Here is a 20790-nt window from a genome sequence, read left to right on the forward strand (position 1 = left end):
TTCATAGCACGGCAAAAATCTGAACTAGAAAAACAAAATAGGAAGTTAGGAATAGTCAAAGGCAGTAGCCTCTACACCAAGAGCCTTCTGGGAAGAACCTCAGGTTCGAAGCAGAAACGATGCAGGGGCCGCAAAACAAGTGGAGAAGTACTGCAGGAGCTGGGTGAGATGCTATGTAACGCAGGAAAGATAAAGGTGCTAAGCGCCTTCCCGTCCTTCCAATAAATTGTTTTATCATGAAGATTGTATCATGGAATGCAAGGGGGCTTAACAGCCAGGCTAAGCAGAGAGTTCTAAAGAGGAAAATGCAGAAATACAAACCGGAAATATTGTTCCTACAAGAGACTAAATGTAACAGAGACAGCATTGAACGCATTCGCATCAAGCTGGGGAGAAATTTTGAAGTCCTGGAGATCGAGAGTCAAGGTCGTGAAGGAGGCCTGGCTACGTTTTGGGACACAAGGGTAATCTGGATTTTATCAGCGGAGGCAAGTAAACATTTCATTGCGATGGAGGTTCAACCCACAGGTAATTCTAGATCCTTCTTATGTATTAACATTTACAGCCCTCAGTTATTAGAAGACAAAATAAGTTTCCTATCTTCGATCTCTAGACTCATTGAAAGACACCCCAATTCCAAATGTATTCTGGGGGGGGATTTCAACATGATTACCACCCTTCTGGAAAAGAAAGGAGGCCTAAGGAAACTTAACAGGGATGCAGATGCCTTCACAAGTTTTATTGATAGTGCCAAGATGGTGGATGTTCACCCTAAGAGTGGTAAATTCACTTGGAACAACAGAAGGGGGGGCGAAAGATTAATAGCCTCCAGACTTGATCGTTTTTTAATTTCAGAAAGCATATTATTGGATGGAATAACAGTCGAATCGGATATCCTCCCAAGTGGAGGTTTGGATCACTGGCCTATTTCACTCATTGTCGAACTTCAGGGTACCCCCAGGAATAAGCCCTTTAGATTCGAAAAGTTTTGGTTAGACCATCCAAATTTTCTATCGATGGTTGAGCAGTGGTGGTCGGAACCGGCGGAAGAAATAGGTTCCAAAATGTTCAACCTCCAAAAAAAGCTAAAAACCATTAAAAATAGAATAAAAGAGTGGAACAAAACAGTGTTTGGAAACATCTTTCAGGAGAAAAGTATCATAGAAAACAAGCTGGAACAGATTCAAAGGGAAGGTACAGTAGGAAACAGAAGCGAGGAAACTTCTGAGCAAGAAAAAATGCTCACTCAACAGTGGCACAGCAGATGCAAGCAAGAAGAGACTTTGTGGAAACAGAAATCGAGAATCCAATGGCTGAAAGAAGGGGAGCAGAACACTAAGTTCTTTCATAGGTCGGCCATGGATTATAGAAGCACAAACAAGATCTTAGAACTAAAAAACAATGAAGGGGAGGTCCTTAAGAATCACACTGAAATATCAGCTCTGTTATCGGACCACTTCTGCTCCATAGCACAAGAACCGGGAACCAATAGAGAGGAAGCTATAAAGGAAATTACTAATGCCATTCCTAAATCTATCATACATGATCAAAACTGGGCCCTTCGGAGAGTAATATCTCTGGAAGAAGTTGAGGAAGCAGTGAGGAGCATGCCCAACGATAAAGCTCCAGGGCCGGATGGATTTACCATCAACTTCTACAAGGCCTGCTGGCACGTTGTCAAGCAGGAAGTTTGGGAGGTGGTGGAAGACTCCAGACGATCTAGTTCCATCTTGAAATCTTTGAACTCTACCTTCATTGCTCTCATACCTAAGGTTGAAGAAGCAAATAAACCGGAAAAGTTCAGACCCATTGCATTATGTAATGTCATCTACAAAATCATATCTAAGGTCATTGCCAACAGGTTGAAGTCAATACTACCGGGCATAATATCGCAGGAGCAATCTGGCTACGTTGAAGGCAGGCAAATTTTAGATAACATCTTGATGGCACAGGAGATGATTCACTCACTTCAGTCAAGGAAAGTAGCAGGAATGCTTATGCAACTAGATCTATCTAAAGCATATGACAAAGTAAGCTGGAACTACCTGGAAGCAGTATTAGAAGCGTTCGGGTTCAGCAGGCAATGGATAAAATGGGTGCTGGCTCTAGTTAAATCACCAAGATTTTCTATCCTGGTGAATGGCGCTCCTTCAGTCCCCTTCTCTCCCTCGAGAGGTATTAGACAGGGTGACCCCCTATCCCCTTTTTTATTTGTGATTCTCATGGAAGGCCTGAGCAGAATTATCGCCAAGAAAAAAGCAGAGGGCCATATTAAAGGTCTTCAACCTATCAGATCAATTCCAGCCACAACACATCAACAGTTTGTGGATGACACCATGTTACATGGTGTTCCCACAGTGAAAGAAGCGCAAGCCTACAGGGATATCCTCAACTTGTTCAGCAACGCCTCGGGTATGGAGATTAATTTCTCCAAGTCCATAATCTTCTTTTTCAACACTCATAAGGAAATCTAGATTCACCTGTCTCGGCTTCTAGGATTTCGAATTGGATCCCTTCCTTCGAAATATCTTGGAGCCCCTCTGACTCTCAAACCATGGCAGAAGGCTCATTGGGAAAAAGTTCTTGCCAGTATGGAAAGGAAATGCAAGCACTGGACTAACAGAGCTCTAAATTTCGCAGGAAGGCTTACTTTAACTAAAGCTGTCCTGCAGGCCATTCCTCAATACCTTTTATCAATTCTCTCAGCTCCTAAGGGGATCATGGATCAGATGAGAACAATACAACGATCCCTTTTGTGGAATGGAAAAGGAGACAAGAAAAAATGGTCTCTGGTAGCGTGGCAGAAACTATGCAAACCAAAGGACAGAGGTGGTTTAAATCTAGCCGATCCCCTAGTGGTCAACAGAATTTGTGGGGCCAAAATCTGGTGGAAATGGATAACTGATACAAGCTTACCTTGGGCCAAACATTGGAAGGAGAAGTACCTGCCGGAATATAATGATCAGGACCTCATAAGAATTCAGGACGTCCCTGCTGGCTCGCCAATTTGGAACCATGCCAAAAACAACAGAAATATAGTTCAGGAACACAGTTTCTGGGAGATAAGGAACGAAAGCCAGGCTCTTTTCTGGGAGGATGCCTGGCAGCAACTCCCTAAATTGGAATCCCCAGAGCTTGCATTCCTGAAGCAGATAAATCAAAATGAAGGTAAACACAGAGTTAACCAGTACTGGAACCCTAACAGTAGAGATCCGATTTGGAGGGAGTGGATGATCTTCAACACAGACATTGACGAGAACACAAGGGAGAACATTCAGCTTTTGAATCACAAAATTCTCAAAAGGAAGATTCGAAAAGCAGAAGAGAATGACAAGCTGAGATGGGGTCTGCATGGCAATGGAAATTTCTCCCTGAAAGAAGCCAGGAGCATAATAGAAAAGGAAGAGCAGCCTGAAGTCATGCCCTGGTGCAACAAGGTATGGGACAACCTCTTCTGGCCGAAAATCAGAACTTTTCTGTGGCTGCTGATGAGAAGGAAAACTCTAACCTGGGAAAATCTGTATAAAAAAGGTTTCAGGGGACCCTCAAGATGCCCAATGTGCACTAATGATGTGGAAACTATGAATCACCTTTTTAACTCTTGTGAGTGGGAAAACCAGCTGTGGAATTGGATGGAAAGTATTCTCGGCAAATCTGACCGTGACAGGGAATCCATTCACGGAACAATTCTCAATTGGAGAAAAAACTTCTCACAGTCTCGAAGAGTTAATAGCATATGGAAATGCATCCCAGGGTTTATGTTATGGACTATATGGAAGGAGCGTAATCGCAGAACATTTCAAGATGAACACAAAAATATAGAATTTGCTAAAGAAACAATTCTAGCTAATATCCAACAGCTTATTCAGACAAAATGTAAAGCAGAACAGGATGAGAAACCGTCAGCTCAGGACTTACGCATCCTGAAGAGCTTTCATCTGGAGGTCTCCAGCAATCCATCGACGTCGGTGAACAGGCCACCACCTTCCTCGCAAATCATAAGATGGCAACGTCCGCCGATCGGAGGTCTAAAACTGAATTTTGATGGAGCTTCAAGGGGGAACCCAGGTAAAGCAGGTATAGGAGGCGTAATTCGCAATCAGAATGGAGAAATTTTACATATATATTGCAGGGCGCTAGGAGAGAGCACAAACAACGAAATGGAATTTGCTGCGCTCGAACAGGGTCTGAGAATTCTTAAGACAATTCGAAGAGGCAATGTAATTGTGGAAGGAGATTCTTCACTAGTTATCTCTACGGCCAAACGCATTCAGGCAGGAACCAAGGCTAGCAAAGCCATTAACCACTGGAGGCTGGCTAAGGTCACTGAGAGTATCGCGGAGCTGTTGGAAGGAATGGGAGGCTTAGTGTTCCAAACGATCAGAAGGAAAGCGAATGGGTTGGCAGACCATCTGGCAAACTTCGGCGTGGACAACCAGGACAGAGTTTGGGACAGGTGTTGGCAGGAGGTGGACTGCCCTATTCTTAAAACAACATGTGCACAGCTGGCAGAGAAGGACTTAACCGAAGCCGATCGAGCTTAGCCGATAACGGTTTCTGGTCAAGGTACCGGATAAGTGGAGAAACCGGTAACGGCAGAAGTAATCTCCACGGGGGCTGGATGATAGAACAAAAGTGGCGGTGGCATTCTTGGCGGCAGCAGGACAGCCAGAACAACAATCATAGCAAATCACACCGCAGGTTTAACAGCATCAAAAGAACTGGAGACGGGACGCTTGGTACGTTTCCGTATAGAAAAATATCAGCAGCTTTTATGATAATATTGGGAGGGGCGATTCGGCCTGGGTCTTGGCACAAGCCGGCCAGCCAAGCTGGCAATTATGAAAAGTCACACCACCGAATTAACCGTAGCAGCAGCACAAATGAACGGGACACTTGGTGCATTTTTGGCTGGATGAAGATTTGCAACATTAATGTAATATCGGCTTGGATTGGCTCGGTTTGTGCGGCCATCACCCCAATTTATTACTACAGTACTCCCACTAGGCGATGGACAGGGACAAGCTTCATACGAAATAACATGGGGATACACTATATATCAGACTGCCGGGACCCTGGTTTACCTACTCTTATCTCCAAAGACGCTGAGAGAGTTTCGCTCATTGGCATTCGTATCAGCCGGGATAAGCACAGAGCGCAAGTCATGGATACGGGAAGCTGTAGGTCTGCGGCTGCTAACCATGAGCTGCGCGAGGCGCAGACTATGTATGAGACGAGAACGGCCAGCAGGAATAAGCGAAAGGTGGCCGAGCTGGAAGCCAAAGTGAAAGAGGAGGAGGCTCGGCGGACTGAGGAAGACATGGCGGGCGAGGTAAACTGGATTCAGGACCCCGGTACTCCCTCGAAGCGAGCCACACAATATGTCAGAACTAAAGCAGAAAATTGGCGCATCAAAACCCTCTTAGCCAAAGCCCTGGAATCTAACGACAAAGATAAAGAGCATGTGGTGAATGAAATTAATTTGACTGAGGCCCAGATGGCAAAAATCATAGACTACAACAGCTCGCTGGACCGTCGCATTACAACTGTGCATGAAGCAGTTGAAACAGTTAACAAGAAACTCACACTGCTTATCAGAATACTGAGGAATACCGTGTGTCCAGACCGCTCAAAGCAGCAGCACAAGACTACGGAGGTGCAGGAGAACGAGCCGATTGAAGCCCTGCAGGCCAAAGTGGATAAGCACGTTCTGGAGGTGGGCCTGGACACTATCAGTCACATGGGAAAGTTCATCTAGCTTCCTCCCTCGGTCTGTTCTCTCTGTTTCTGGTTCAGGCTTCGGCCTTTTGTTTTCTAGCTTTGCGTCTATGTACTGTCAAGTGTTTTTCTGTGTCGGTTCATTGAGCAGATGCTCTCAGTTTTGGCCTCCCTACGTGGTGTGCCCTTAGCTATCTTTTGAATCTTTTGAGCAGTTGGTTTGGATTTGTCTATCAGTCTGGCTTTGCTCTCGATCTGCCTAGGCATATTTTTTGTACTATATTTTGTGCTATAATATAACTTCTGACTTACAAAAAAAAAAAGAGAAGAGAATGAAATAAATTTAAGTAATTAAAAAATAATAGTTGTTAGGAATAAAATTAGAAGATTTGGAGAGTTTAATAAAGAATCCAAAGAGAGTGGATAAAATATGAGAAGAGGATGAAGATATAGAAAATTCGATGAAGAAGATATTGTATAATAATTTGCAACGTTGCTGAACTAAAGTCTAATATAAATTAAGTTTATATTCTTATATATGAAGTCTAAATACATATTTCAGAGGGAATTATTACTAACTTAGTGATAAGGCAAATCTTTTCAATTTGAGAGAATGAGAGATTCTTGAAAAAGCAAGCTAGTGATTACCTAATTGAAGGGCCAAGTTTATTTCATGAGAGAAAACAAAATCTATATCTGTAAATTTCTACAAATTTAATAAACTATAAAATAATTTGTGACTAAAAAACAATACAATACATAAATACACACACCATGATACAAGAAGGAACCTATTCAACTAGTTTCTAAGTATGTTAATATTTGAAAGCCTACTATACAATATCAAATTAGTTGGAAATGTTTTTCTTCATCAGAAGCACCATATCATTTAGCGTTTTAAAACGTGTAATTAAAATTACTATAAAAAAATAGTAAGAATAAATTTCTTAAAGGAAGAAATTATCATAACTATAGAGAATTTCACAATTCCAAAAAGAAAATGGAAGAAATGGGGGATAAGTATGAGAAAGCTAATGAAATTGTTGATAACAAAACAAAAAGAAATCAAAATTTAGAGGCTTTAGGTGATTTAGTGAACAAGGAAGATGCTTCAATGTTTTATCAACAATGAATGTACATTGTTATCATTTGTGGTGAAGAGGGACACAAATGATTTGAGTTTTTTTGGGAGAATTTACATGGAAAATTTAACACAACAATCAAGTAGTGCACAAGGAGGGGTAAGAGGATTTAAAAAACTATATGCTTCTACAAGGAACATTTTTAATGCATGTGAAAATATGGATATCCAATATATTTTATGTTTTCAATTATTTTCATCAAACTTGACAAAGTTTAAAATAAGGATCCTCCTTTATACTTTTGAACCATACTTTGCAATATATTTCAAGACTACATGTTGAGAAACAACTAGATGAATTTAATTGACATTAGATAGCCACTATCTAAGAAGACTACCATTGTAAACATTTCTAGCATATCATTAATACATGCATGCTAATTTATTTATTTTGCATTTATTAGTTATGAATTTAATATTGATTAATCACATGAGCCTTCCATGGAGCATTATAATGATATGCAATAATACACTCCCTTTTGGTGAAGCACAAATCTACACTACACTTTGTATGTCTTTAAAAAACTTGTTCTCTTTAAAAAATTATCATAACCTTCATGTGAGAATTGAAAGAAGAAACTTGTGAGGTTTTCAAAGGTAGGGATCATCATTTAGGATTCAAGGAACCATTAAATGTTATATATGATGATGGATGTCACAAAAATTTAATGTTGTTATATATGTTTAACAAATAATGTCTTCTCAACATGCACATTGGAAGGAGGGCTTCCCTTGCTACTTGTAGATCTTGACACATTTTCTCTCTTTTAACTCCTACAAGGACATAAAGCATCAATCAAACTAATGTTTATAAGTTTTGGAGCACTTACGTGAGAGCCTTTTTTGTATTCCCCCTTGTAAATAAATTGCCATGAATTGTAATTCATGTAAATAATATATGAAAATTATGCTACACTGGTTTTGTTTAGTTAATTCACATCCTTAGTTTTTTTGGGTTATCCTAAACCATTACAATTCGAAGATGGTTCATAATTTGTATGAATTCAAGTGGTTTAAAAAATTCCAATAAACCATGGTTTCAAGAGGTTTTTTTAGTTGTTTTTACATATAAATTTTTAACTACATGGTATTACTTTGAATGCTTATTTTATCTTAGTTTTATTGTTTTATTCTCCATTTGTTTCCTTTTTTCAATCATATTTCATAATGCATACAATATGGAGCAAGTAATATGAGAAGTGAGATAACTTGAGTTATCTGTATTTGCATGAGTTTCTTGAATTTGATGATCTTCTTGTTCTCTCAATGTCTATCATATTTTTCTCATCCTTTCTCTATATTTTTCTTGCATTTTCTCTGTGATTGGAATTTTCTTTCTTTTTCTAGATCCAAATCTCCAATTTCCCATGTTTGTTATGAATTCCTTTGTAACTTTCATGCTCTGATATTTCTTTATGAATGAATGTTTGATGTTATTTTTTCTACATTCAAATTTTTTTTTCTTGGTTGGCACCAAATGCTCAATCGAGTTGCTAATCCATAGCATTTAACATAAATGACATTAATAAAATTTGGCAAGCGGTTGGTGGGTGGTTAGTTTTTTAATGGCTTGATCGAGCTTATAGCTCGAGCAAGCCGCTGGTTAACCACCTTCACTACTCGATTGAGGGTTTCTTTAACGCTCGATTGAGCTATTTGAATTTTGAAATCAAGCACTCGATCGTGCTCTTGAGGTCCTAAAAATCATAGTTTTAGCACCCCTTCTATAAATTTCTCTACAAGCCTATTTTATACCCTAGCGGATTTAGGGAGAATTTATCCTTAAGTGTCAGAGTTGATCATGTTGGATTCAAGAAAGAATGCTTTATCCAATGGCATATTAGTTTGAAACTTTCTAATTCATATGATATTTTTCATCTAATTTCTTTTAAACATAATGTTTGAAATTTTTTGTACAATTTCAAAGGGACTGAATAAAAAATCAATATCATAAAATATACAAAACGAAAAAATTTCAAAAAATATCACTATATTCATTTACGAGTCCTCCTCAAAATGGTACTATTGTTTTTTCAATTCATTTAAAGATTTGAATTTTTTTTATGTGAACACATGTGTCTACAAAATGCAATTGAAATATTTTTTCGCCAACTTCAAAAAATATTAGAAAATATAATTTTGCATAAAAAATTAGAATTTTAATATGGAAAACTTAGTTGTCTCCGTGTAGATAATGTTCACACACACACACACACACACACACAGATATATATATATATATATGTAAAAAATACACATTTTAGACTAAGTTATGCTACGCGAATACACAAATACCTCTTAAGATGTGCAAAAATTTTCAAGGACAACTATTGCATTTAATGGAAAAATTATAGATTATACAACTGATGAAAAGAGATCTGGGTATAAGCCCAAAATCCCCTTTCTTAAATAAATCCCAAAGTTTGGACCTATGGTTGTACCCACAAGGCCCTATCGGAAGCCTTCTCTACTTTTATAACTATGGACTTACATTAAAATAGAGTCATCCCTTTTATATGGGCTTTTACACCCATCAGAAGCCACCATCCATCCCCCTATTAACTATCAGCTAAGCCTTAAATCCCATAGCCTCAACCATTGCAAACATTGCAATATGCGTATTAAGTCTTAAAAGCCCCGCGACCATATCTAATATGAATACATGGGAAAACATTATAAAACCCCGCTCCAATTGGTACACACAGATTTCAAATATTATAACTCCGCCTATATATATACCGGTGGTTCTGGCTTTCGGCAATTGCAACAATCCCTTAACTCCAACCTCCGACGGGATGCAGACCCGATGCCTCCTTACGTTCCCTCCTATACTAATTTTGGTTCCGATATATATCGGCGATTCGCTGTTGGCGAGTTCTATTATGTATGGGTCTTGCGGACCCGACGAACCCTTTAATTGCGATATATAATATTTCGGGTTCTGTTCTCGGAACGTACAGTTCTGAGTTTTCGGACCCGACGCTCTTTAGGAAACCCTATATAATATTTCGGCTCCAGATTTCGGAGCTCACCCACTTAGTCATGCTACGGGCTCCTTTCGGACCCGAAACTCTTATACGCCGTGCACTATAATAATTCGGCTCCGATAGTTCGAAGCTTTCACATGACCATTCTAAAGGCCCCTCTCTAATGCGATGTTTGGTTTCAGACACGATATGGGTCTGGACCAATCTTAATAAGATTTCGCATCTGCCCAATGCTCCACTTATGTAAGAATTCGCTCGTCCTCCGTGTAAACAGAATTATACACAGAGCTTTATAAAAAGGTCTTAGAGAGTCTACGGAAGCAGCAGTGAAGGGTGAACTACCCTAAATGCATAAATCACACATCCCTGTGGTACTTCACTTCTTTAATGGATTAAAGGATCCCATTCGATTCTTCTGAATCGCTGCAACTTGTCTCAAAGAGCTCACTGGGATTCCTCTTAAGGAATTACCTCCTCTGTGTCCTGCAAAATTCCTACGAACTCACAATAATTCATACATCATGAAATATTCTTCAACATCATTGACACAGGCAGAATTAACTCAGAATCTTTGTATATTAATGTAAAAGCAGAATTACACTCGAGACTCCTCAGTCTCGTTTACACCCACATGCATAGGCAGGTAGACCTAATATTCAACCACAATCAGGAGCCTGTATATATTAATAAGAAAGCATAAATTTACGTTGAGACTTTGGTCTCATACACCCGCACACACACACAGGCCAGATTTTCCACTATAGTGGTCTCCTCCTTGCCCGTAAGCTCACATACATATATATAAAACTGGGATTGGATTACTAATCCCATCCTTTCCCCTAAATTACTCCAATAAAAGCTCTAACTCCTACATGCAATGCATACAAAAAGTCTCTTGAGGCTTTATTCCATCTTTTCCTGTTTTAAACCAAGAAAAGCCTCCTTATCCCTTAATGGTCCACATTCATTGCTTTTATGCCTAAAAGCTCTCCCTAGTTTCTATGTTCTCATTTATTTTGAGAATATCTAATTAATCACTCTTAACAGCCTAAATATTAAACTGACTTGTAACTTAGGAAAATAATTCTAAAAATTCTTGACCCCCTATGTTTATATTTACAATGATTTTCCCTTGGGCTTGACCCGATATGGCTTTATACTCTTCTTTATAAGAATTTCCATTCCGGTTGTCGGAGCTTCCCACTTCGGCAGCCTCGAAGCCTCTCCTCCGATGCGATAATAAGGTTCGGACCCGATAAGGGCAAGAACCGACCTTAATAATGCTTCACGTCTGGAATACTGTTCTGGTTAAGGGAAATATCATGCGCCCTCTGCATAAACAGAATTCTCCACTAGCTTTATAAAAGGACTTAGAGAGCCTACGAAAGCAGCAGTGCAAAGGAGATAACCATCAAAGCTTTAATCAAGCACTATGCAGAAAAAGAAGGGAATTTCACCAACTTCCGATACACAGTAACAAACTGTCTGATACGCATACACATTAACAGCACCCCATTAATTCCCATACACATCATAAACAATCATAGGGCAGGCACTTCATACGTGCGAACATCATCAGGAACTCTGCATATATTAATCTGAAGGTAATGAATTTACATTGACACTTTGGTCTCATATACATGCACACACACACAGGCCAGAATTTCCTCACCAATGGACTTCTCTTTTGCACAGGCCAGATTAACACTACCAGTGGCCTCTCTCTCATAGGCCCGATTATCCATTCTAGTGGCCCCCTTGTTGCCCGTAGGCTTACATACATATTTATAATAATCATTGGATTGGATCCTTCAGGTACGATCAAAAGCCTAAGCTTCTACATGCATGCATCTATGACAAAAGCCTCTTGAGGCTTTATTCTATCTTTAGTCTGTTTTAAAATAGAAAAAGCCTCCTTATCCCTTAATGGTCCACATTCATTGCTTTTATGCCTAAAAGCTCTCGCTAGTTTCTATGTTCTCATTTATTCTGAGAATACCTAATTAATCACTCTTAACAGCCTAAATATTAAACTGACTTGTAACTTAGGAAAATAATTCTAAAAATGCTTGACCCTCTATGTCTATATTTACAATGATTTTCCCTTGGGCTGAATTCTCCTACATCAACAACACTATTTTTTTGGCAAAAAATATCATTCCGACAACAACACAATTCTCCACATATTGTATTTTTACTTTGGATAAAAATTCATAATGCTTGTATGAATTTTGAGGTCTTCAATTCGATAAAAGAGGAAGAATTTGAAATTTCATAGCCACATTTGGCCCAAAAATATAACCCTTCTTCATGCATCGACCCTATGGTATAAATCATAAAGGTGGATTGAAATTCAAAGATGGCATAAATTCCAAATTAGGTTTGTATGCTAAAATACTTTCATCAAACCTAACATCTCTCCCAATAAAAAAAAATCAATGGAATTAGATTGAAGAAGTATATGACTTTTTACATCTTCAAAATATCTAATAGAAATGCACTTCTCACTTTTTAACCTATAATAAATTCATTTTCTCATCAAGAATGTGAGCCAATGCTTTACTAAAATAAAATGAAAAATACACGCTTCTGGTTTCATTTTACTCCATGCTTCTTTAGGTGTTATATGTTTTAAATCCTATGTGGGAGCATTATTGACTATGTAAATATAATAATTAATGGCTTCCACCTAGAACGACAACATAATCTCTTATCATATAGTTTTCCATTTCCTTTTAAGTGTAATTATTTCTCTCAACAACACCATTTTTTGTGGTGTATATCGAATGACATGTTTTATCTGAATGCCTTATGCAATGCAATAAGTTGTAATTTTATTGTTAACATATTTGCCTCTATTTTCTATCCCTAACTTCTACAATTAATGTCCATATTGTTTTTCTACAAGGGAATTATAGGCAAAAGACATGCCCAAAAATTCACTTTTTAGTTTTAAGAAATAAAACCAAGCTTGTTTAGAGAAGTCATCAATGAAAGTTAAAAAGTACTTGAACCTAGAGAAAGAAGGCAAAGGAAGCACACCACACTAATTAATATGAAAAAACTATAATGGGATTAGGACATGCTAAGAAGCACATTTTTCAAAACTATCTTGATGATGTTTGATAAGAACGCAATTTGCACAACCACCATCCTTGCAAGAAATTGAAGGAAGACTACTCAAAACATTTTGATTATATAGTTGCTACAATGAGTGATAGTTTAGAAAATCAAATCTCTCACACCAATTTTTTCTCAATCCATCACTATGAGAAATAAAAAATGATGACCCAAAGTTTTCAAATATGGACAACATGGTAATATGATCAAGACTAGTTGGTAAAACATGCTTAGGATCTTTTAAATCCTTGATTATAACTTGGTGAGGTAAAAACTCTACTATTTTACAATCACTTAAATGAGAAAATAAATATGTTGATAGGATACCATAGGATATACTTGGAACACATTATACATCACTAAAATGATCATCATCTAGTTAAGCTATTATGGACCCTACAACACTAAGAAATATATCATCGCCCTCAAATATTTATTTGGTATTACATTAATTAAGAGTAGAAAAAATGGTTTATCCTTAACCATATAAAAATATTCTCTAAAATTAACAAGCAATTCATTAGATGAAGAAGTAGATGTTACATTAGAGGGAAAACTAAGAGCAAAAAGTGCAGGTCTATGAGAATACGAGTTCAAAATTGGGTCCATTCATCTTGAACCTAAAACACACAAGTCACATGGGATTTGGAAGGATAGGAGATATTGACTCTAAGAATTAATATTGATGTTGTTCTTATTCATTGTTTCTTCTAAATCTTGAAATATTAGACTCGAGATGACCCTCTTGCTCAAAAATTGCAATGTCTCTTAGTGTTCTTACTTTTGATTTAAGTCGATTGTCACCATTGGGAGTAGAAGCTAGATGAGATGGTTTGGAATGCTTGTTTTGCCAAATGTTGTGAGGATGTTAGTTGTTTATATGTTTGGATCTATCATTTTCTAGGGATGCTAGGATTTTGTAGATATACTTACAGGGTTGATCACTCCAAGATGCAAAATTTATCTTTCTCTTTAATCAAAGAATCACAAAATTATTCAAGAGACAGTGGCATGTAAGCATCCTCCGAATCTTCTTTAGTGGAGTGAAAAGAAACTACTAAAATAAAATATGCACTATCAAGCCTAATGAAAATAACATATACATACTTAGCATCATTATTTTTTATTTTACATTCTTCAAGTAAAAGTTTGAGTGTTTTAAACTTAGCTAGATAATATTCAATATAAGAGAAATGACCATAATTAAAGAAACCAATTAGTTTTCAAGCTGGTGGGAACAAATATCATTGTGCTTCATCTAAGTCATACTAGAGATGGAAATTTCAATTAATCCATGTTCTTCATCATTTTTGTTATACTGTGATTTTTTTTTAGGCATTATTAGGGGTAGCTTTTTTACAAGGCAATTATGTAAAGTCATTTACATCATAGTACATTCTCCATACCATATTTTCATGAGAAATTATTTGAACTTATAAGCAAAATATCACTTAGAATAACTATTATAAAATATTTAAGTAATATGGTTTAATTAACTAATTTGACAAGTGAAGAAATAGGGAGTTTAAAAAATATGACACTAAAAATAGACCTCAAATGTTAAAATTGTGCATTTTTTAACAAATACACAAAAGATAACTAAAGTGGATCGTGCACATTGTGATAAATTTACAATAAAATTGATTAGTTTTTTTTTTTTTTTTTTTAAAGCTCACTTTTACAAATAAGATACTTTAACATGTAGTCACTTATTTTTTTTAAATAAGTGAGAATCACTTTTACAATAAAATTATTTTATAAATTAAAATATCATGCAAAAAATAGCTTAAAAAAATTAAAAAACATTGAGCTTATTTTCTAGTGGTTAACTTTTATAATTTGTGTGAAATACAATTAATAATAAAGTTATCTTATAACTTAAAGTTGCATGCCCTCTTGTCAAAAAGTAATTTAATGAAAATAAAGATTTTAAATTAAGGCTTTTTTTAAATATAGTAACTTTCAATTGAGATAAGTAATGCAAAATCTATATTAATTTTTTTTTGAAAGAGGTGAGTTTTTTTAAGCGTGTGTTTACGCTAGAAACTCTTATGTTTTTTTGCAATTTTTTTTAACATAGACATACACAAAAACAATTGAAAAAAATAAAAGTAGATACAAAGTTTAATAATAACATAGTTAGATCGTAGCTAGCTTAGTTATATGCATGTTTTCTCTTTCTTCATGATTTGTTGACAATGCATAATGCATAGAGCAAAATAAAGTACAAAAAATAAAATACTTTTGTCTTTGTTTTTGGTTTGTTGAGATTGCACAAATTACACAACAAAGAAAAAACACAACACATATATATAGAAAAGGATAGCAAACCAAAAATATGAATGGGAAAGTCTAAAATATTAACACGGTGTTAAAAAAATTAAAAACTATAATGAAACTTTATACCTTTGGATTTAAAAAAAAAATAGTTGTATCTTGGGAAAGCATAAACTTTTTCAAGTGAAACAAATAGTGTTTCCTTCTAAAATCAATACTTTAATGTAATGAAACAACTTGGTTAACCCCAAAATGCACATAAATAATAAAACCCATAATCTTTTTGATATATATAATAACACAAATTTAAGATTATGATAAACAACTAGAATGCACTTTCATATTAGCTCTATTGCTATATTCAATAAAACAAGATATTTCAACATAAGTTGAACACTTGGAGAGATTTCTTATTCAAATAAATAAAAAATAAATAAACTAATTCCAACACATTAAAAATTTTTTTATTCAAGCAAATAAAAAAATCAATAAATAATTATAATATATGATTAAAACATTTTAAAAAAAAATTCTAACTTAACTATTTTACGCAATATATTAATAAAAACCAATTATATAAAAAATTCAAAAGAATAGCAATCCACATTTTAAATAAAAAACATAAATCAAAGTAAAAGAAAAAGCAAATTTAAATTGAAAATATTATGAATATTAATTTACACAATTACAAATTTATTTTATAAAATATTCCATATTTAAAATATATTAAACCAAATACATATATATGTAAACACAATTGATATTAAATTAGAGTAACTCGCTTTCGCAGAAATAATGTCTAACTTCATTGTGAACCTTCTTTGAGGTTCTAGAACATTATTATCTTATGAACAATGTTATCTCATGAACATTATTATCTTATTATCCTATCTAGAACATTGTGTACGTTTTTTGGTATCGTTATGATCTTAAACGATATTTTTTAGAGGCATAATGTGGTGAAACATAAAAATATATCAATATTATTTAAGTAGATATTTGAAGAAGAATGTAAAAAATGCGATTAATGATTATATATTTTTTTCTCGAAGGTGGTAAAACCTATCAACTCAGTTGTCAAACCAACAGTGAGGACAGCCATCTCTGGCTGCTATCCGCGGATGCTGGGTTTGACTCATCACTGTTAAATAGGAAAACCACGCCACCTGGTATAACCCTGCTGGTGGTCCGTAATCGGGAGCAGGCTCTCACGCCTGCCAGATGCCTCTGGGTCTTGGGCCGTTAACCTGTTTCCTTACGTCCGAGGAAGACGAGCTCTTAGCCAAGCAGAAGCAGTTTTACGGCATACTCCAGGCCGGCGATTAATGATTATATATATATATATATATATATATATAAAATAAATTATAAAAATTTAAAATTAAACAAATTAACTTAGAAAGATAGAACTTTGCACTTCTAACAAACTGTTATCTTAAATGATTTTTAATAATTTTTAATAAGACTACGATTATGAATTTAAAGTAAGTGATATGGAACGAAGTGACTCACATGCCATTGCTTACCGGTGAAGGAAATGCACCTTTGCTTTGTAAAGAGGCGAGTGCAGCTAAAAGCCTCACATAATTGCTAATGATTCACCTTACAGCTGAGTACTCCATAACACAAATCTCCAATAGGTATTCGTTAGGATTAAGCTAAAATTTTCATCGTTAAAAATGTATTCCTTTGAAAATGCAAGTTCCCAATTATTTAGCAAAATGGGCTGCTTCAGTAAGGTCGAAGAGTCAATTTACATACTCAATGGCCATTTAGTAATGGTTTCAGAAAATTATGTTGATGGTTTCAGAAAAAATTAAAATCACTTTCAATTTAGTTGCTCAGTTAATGGTTGCAGAAAATTACGTTGACTTTACATGATATTTTTAAATGCCTTCCAGTCAGTTGCAATGACAGATTGGAAATTTTTGTCAGGTAGTTTGACATATATATGTAGATGAAGGTTAATCTTTGTCATTCAAAGGATTTACGCAGTAGAAGGTATGACGATTACAGAAACACGAAACGTATAATCCTGGGATAAGGATTACTACAAGACGAAACGTAGAATCCTATACTCCACGAAATCCACTCTCTTACATTTTTTTAATTAGTATGGAAAGTTATGCATAATTTGGTTATTACTGTGAAGACCTACTGTCCATGGGTTTTTCTTACAGAAGAGTAATTTGCCATTGATACTTCGAGAATGACAGACCTTTCGATTTGGTGTTTTGAAAATCACTGAAAAACGAGAGGTTTGCAGAGCCGATGAAAAAGGAGGATAAGGTGCCCAAAATATCTTAAACCATGGAAAGGGCCGGTATGGAATCATTATTTGATCGCGTGGTTGCATATCCACTCTGTCAAACACACCATTGAAATTCATGTTCCGAATTCGCGAACTGTTATCAGTGATAGATGATTTTCATCGCTGGGCAGCTACAGATTTGACCGCCTTGTTTGAGTTCAGCGCTTTGCTGGATCACAATTATATTCTCTGACACTTTGGAGAGATCTTCCCTGCTCGGCCACCTTAGTTGCTATGGTTAGAAATCTGTTTGTATGGTATCATTCATTACTTTAGTCTATTTGTTATATATTTTGGAGTTTTCTTAGATATTTTTCAATTAAATTTGTTCTTTGTTATATGCTTTGGAGTTTTCTGAGATATTTTTCAATTCAATTGGTTCAAAATCATGCAGAGATATGTTAGAATCACACATTTGAATTGTAAACTCTAAATTATCTCAACAAATTTTCCAGAGAATAAATTTTATATATAAGAAAAACACATTTTACCAAAAATTATTTGGCTGACTGAAAAACTCCATAACAGAGACAACTCCGTTTCCATCTATTTCGGACACAATCCATGTTGAGAAGAGATGAATGCAGCTAAGAGCGTACCGATTTGATGGCATAAGATTGATAAGAGAGGAAGAAAATCGACTTATGCTAGATTTGATAGTATTAGTATTATACTTTCTTTTCAGGTTTCGGGTACTTGCTTTATTATTGGACCCAGCCTTCAAGTCTTTCACTCGTATAGTTCGAAGAATATTGCGTGCCAAGAAACGCAGAAAATTTATCTGAACGTCCTGCCTGCATGTCAGGGTTGCAACTCTGGAGCCAATCTTTTAGACCTTTATTTCTGCAGTTCAAGGATTATTGCGTGGCAAATGCGGAGTTACGTTAACTTTTCTATGACAGTATCTGAATCTACTGCTTTTCGTTTCCAGGCGACGGCGGACATGTCAGGGGTGCAACTCAGTGGCCTCGTCGACTATGAAGAGGTAAATAACGGCAGTAACATAAAAGAAACAGTTCGTAAATTTAACTTTTTAAGTTATTCATTATTGAGAGGATCAAATTTCTATACAAATTGTGTTGAAAGGGATGAAATTCTTTTGGAAATATATTTATGAAAGTAAAAATTTGATAAAAAGCAATTAAAGAGAATCCAGCCAAGATCTTAGGCAAGTTCTCATGTCTCGACCAAAGGAGTTTATTATACATATGAAATGATTATTTCTTGTTATTAAACTCAAATAATCAATAGCTGTGAAGGTGAGATTTTAATATTGGGTCAGTGTCTCACGAGACTGATAAATTTCCACTACTAATGTTCTTTTAAACGAAATCCTCATCCAGGAGTTCACTGAATGTTCGCGAGGAGTGAAGCTCTTTACTTGCAAATGGTTACCTGCAGATAACGAAGAGCCGTCATATGTCTCTGCCATGGTCAGCTTCCCAATTCATCGTCCACATCATAACGCAACCTAGTCACGAATCCATGGATTCGCCACTTTGTAAATTCGTTAAGGATTTTGAGTTTCTGTTGTGTAATTTGTTTTCTTGTTGTGCTTGCAGGCTATGGCATGGAGTGCAGCATTTTCATGGAAGGTACTTCTAACACTTTTCCCTGGAATAATATAAGTAAATATGACCAGGATGTTCATAAATGAACAATATTTGTTAGAGTGGTTTTACCAAAATTTCGTCTTAATTTAGCTATAAAATTAATAACCCAATTGGACCTATTATCAGACACAGGAGTGAGGCTTGCAAAGGCAGGGTATGCAGTATTTGGTATAGATTATGAAGGGCATGGCAAATCTGCTGGAAGACGCTGTTACATAGATCACTTCGATGACCTTGTAAGGGATTGTACAACTTTTTTCTGGACTGTCGCTGTTATGTATTATTGGGTAATTAATGTCAACTGGTAATAAAAAAGTATGATAGCTACATTGCAGAACGCGGTGAGTATAGGGAGAAAACGAGGTTCCTTTATGGAGAACCAATGGGAGGAGCAGTGGCACTTCTCATCCATAGAAAGCAGCCTAACTATTGGAGTGGAGCTGTTCTTGTTGCACCTATGTGCAAGGCATAAATTATATTAATATTTCACATTGCATGGTTGAATTATTATATGCGCACTCACCTTGTCTATTGTTGCAACGGATATCAGAAGAGTTAAAGCCTCACCCCCTGGTTATAAGCATATTGAAGAAGCTAACTGCAATAATCCCAACGTGGAAGGTTGTACCTACTAAGGATATTGTAGACGTTGGCTTCAAGGAACCAGAATTGAAACAGAAGGTAGTGAATCGCATTACTTGTTTGTCTCCTGTTTATGAATTGTACGCAATTTGTAGAATTTCTAATTAATTTTCATGATCTGTTATTTTCTCTAATATCTGTACATAAGCACAGATTCGGGCAAATCCTTTAGTTTATCAAGGTCGACCTAGTCTAAAGACAGCTTGCGAGCTTCTCACGATCAGCGTGGACATAGAGAAGCGACTGGACGAGGTACCATACTCGAACATTTAATTCAATCTGCAACTTTGTGCAGCTGCCTTTAGTAATTCCCTTTAATTAAATGCACCATCACAGTCATTATGAATTATATGATGCAGGTGAGCTTGCCATTTCTGATTGTTCACGGAGAAGCCGATAGAGTGACAAACCCGTCTGTGAGCAAATTATTACTGTATGCTTCTGCCAAAAGCAGAGCCAGGACGCTGAAACTGTATCCCAATATGTGGCATGGATTGACATATGGAGAACCTCCAGAACACATAGAGTTAGTGTTTTCAGACATTATTGCATGGTTAGGCAAGACAAGTTAAGCAGTAGGGCGCCCCGAAAACCTCCATCCAGAGAGCAATACGGATTTGGCAGATTCCACCACGATGGTAGTGGAAAGTGAACGGAAGGCTGCCAACGACAGCCTATCCTGGTCAATCATTAAATAAGTTAAACTAAATGAATGACGTATTGCAAGGGGAAGCGAGCAGGAGTGGTGGTAATGATAAAATCGTATAATAAACGGCAAACGAATGTGTCGTGGAGTGGAGTGCGTTGTGAAAGGCTTTTTGCATCCCGGAACCGACCATTTGATGTAAATGGCAACAGGTTGCGCGCAATTATCAGAGTTGAAATTATTTTATGTGGTTTATTGTTTTCAACCAGGTGGGTTGATATTTATGTTGATATTTATGCCAATAGGCTTCCCTTTTATTGGAATGGGGTATTTTA

The 20790-nt window shown here is 36.3% G+C and overlaps 1 protein-coding gene and 1 pseudogene across 1 annotated transcript; both read left to right on the top strand.

The window, feature by feature from the left end:
- The first annotated feature begins 236 nt into the window (after positions 1-236).
- Positions 237-4544, top strand: LOC149188703 (uncharacterized). The gene is made up of 3 exons (XM_089410043.1): positions 237-528; positions 856-2412; positions 2497-4544. The coding sequence occupies exons 1-3, from the start codon at positions 237-239 to the stop codon at positions 4542-4544; spliced, it is 3897 nt and encodes a 1298-aa protein (XP_089266169.1).
- Positions 4545-18497: 13953 nt separating this feature from the next.
- Positions 18498-20507, top strand: LOC149188704 (caffeoylshikimate esterase-like; annotated as a pseudogene).
- The last annotated feature ends 283 nt before the right edge of the window (positions 20508-20790 follow it).

Source organism: Pinus tabuliformis, chromosome 3_1 (assembly GCF_031772625.1).
Source record: "Pinus tabuliformis cultivar Carrire ecotype Pingquan chromosome 3_1, CPIR1, whole genome shotgun sequence".
Lineage (NCBI taxonomy): Eukaryota > Viridiplantae > Streptophyta > Pinopsida > Pinales > Pinaceae > Pinus > Pinus tabuliformis.

What these genes read in the sequence shown, in the direction of transcription:
- LOC149188703 (XM_089410043.1), top strand. Translation starts at nt 237, where the DNA reads ATGAAGATTGTATCATGGAATGCAAGGGGGCTTAACAGCCAGGCTAAG. An exon ending in GATGGAGGTTCAACCCACAG is followed by an intron (nt 529 to 855) that starts GTAATTCTAGAT and finishes TTTTAATTTCAG; the next exon opens with AAAGCATATTATTGGATGGA. An exon ending in CTTGTTCAGCAACGCCTCGG is followed by an intron (nt 2,413 to 2,496) that starts GTATGGAGATTA and finishes CTCGGCTTCTAG; the next exon opens with GATTTCGAATTGGATCCCTT.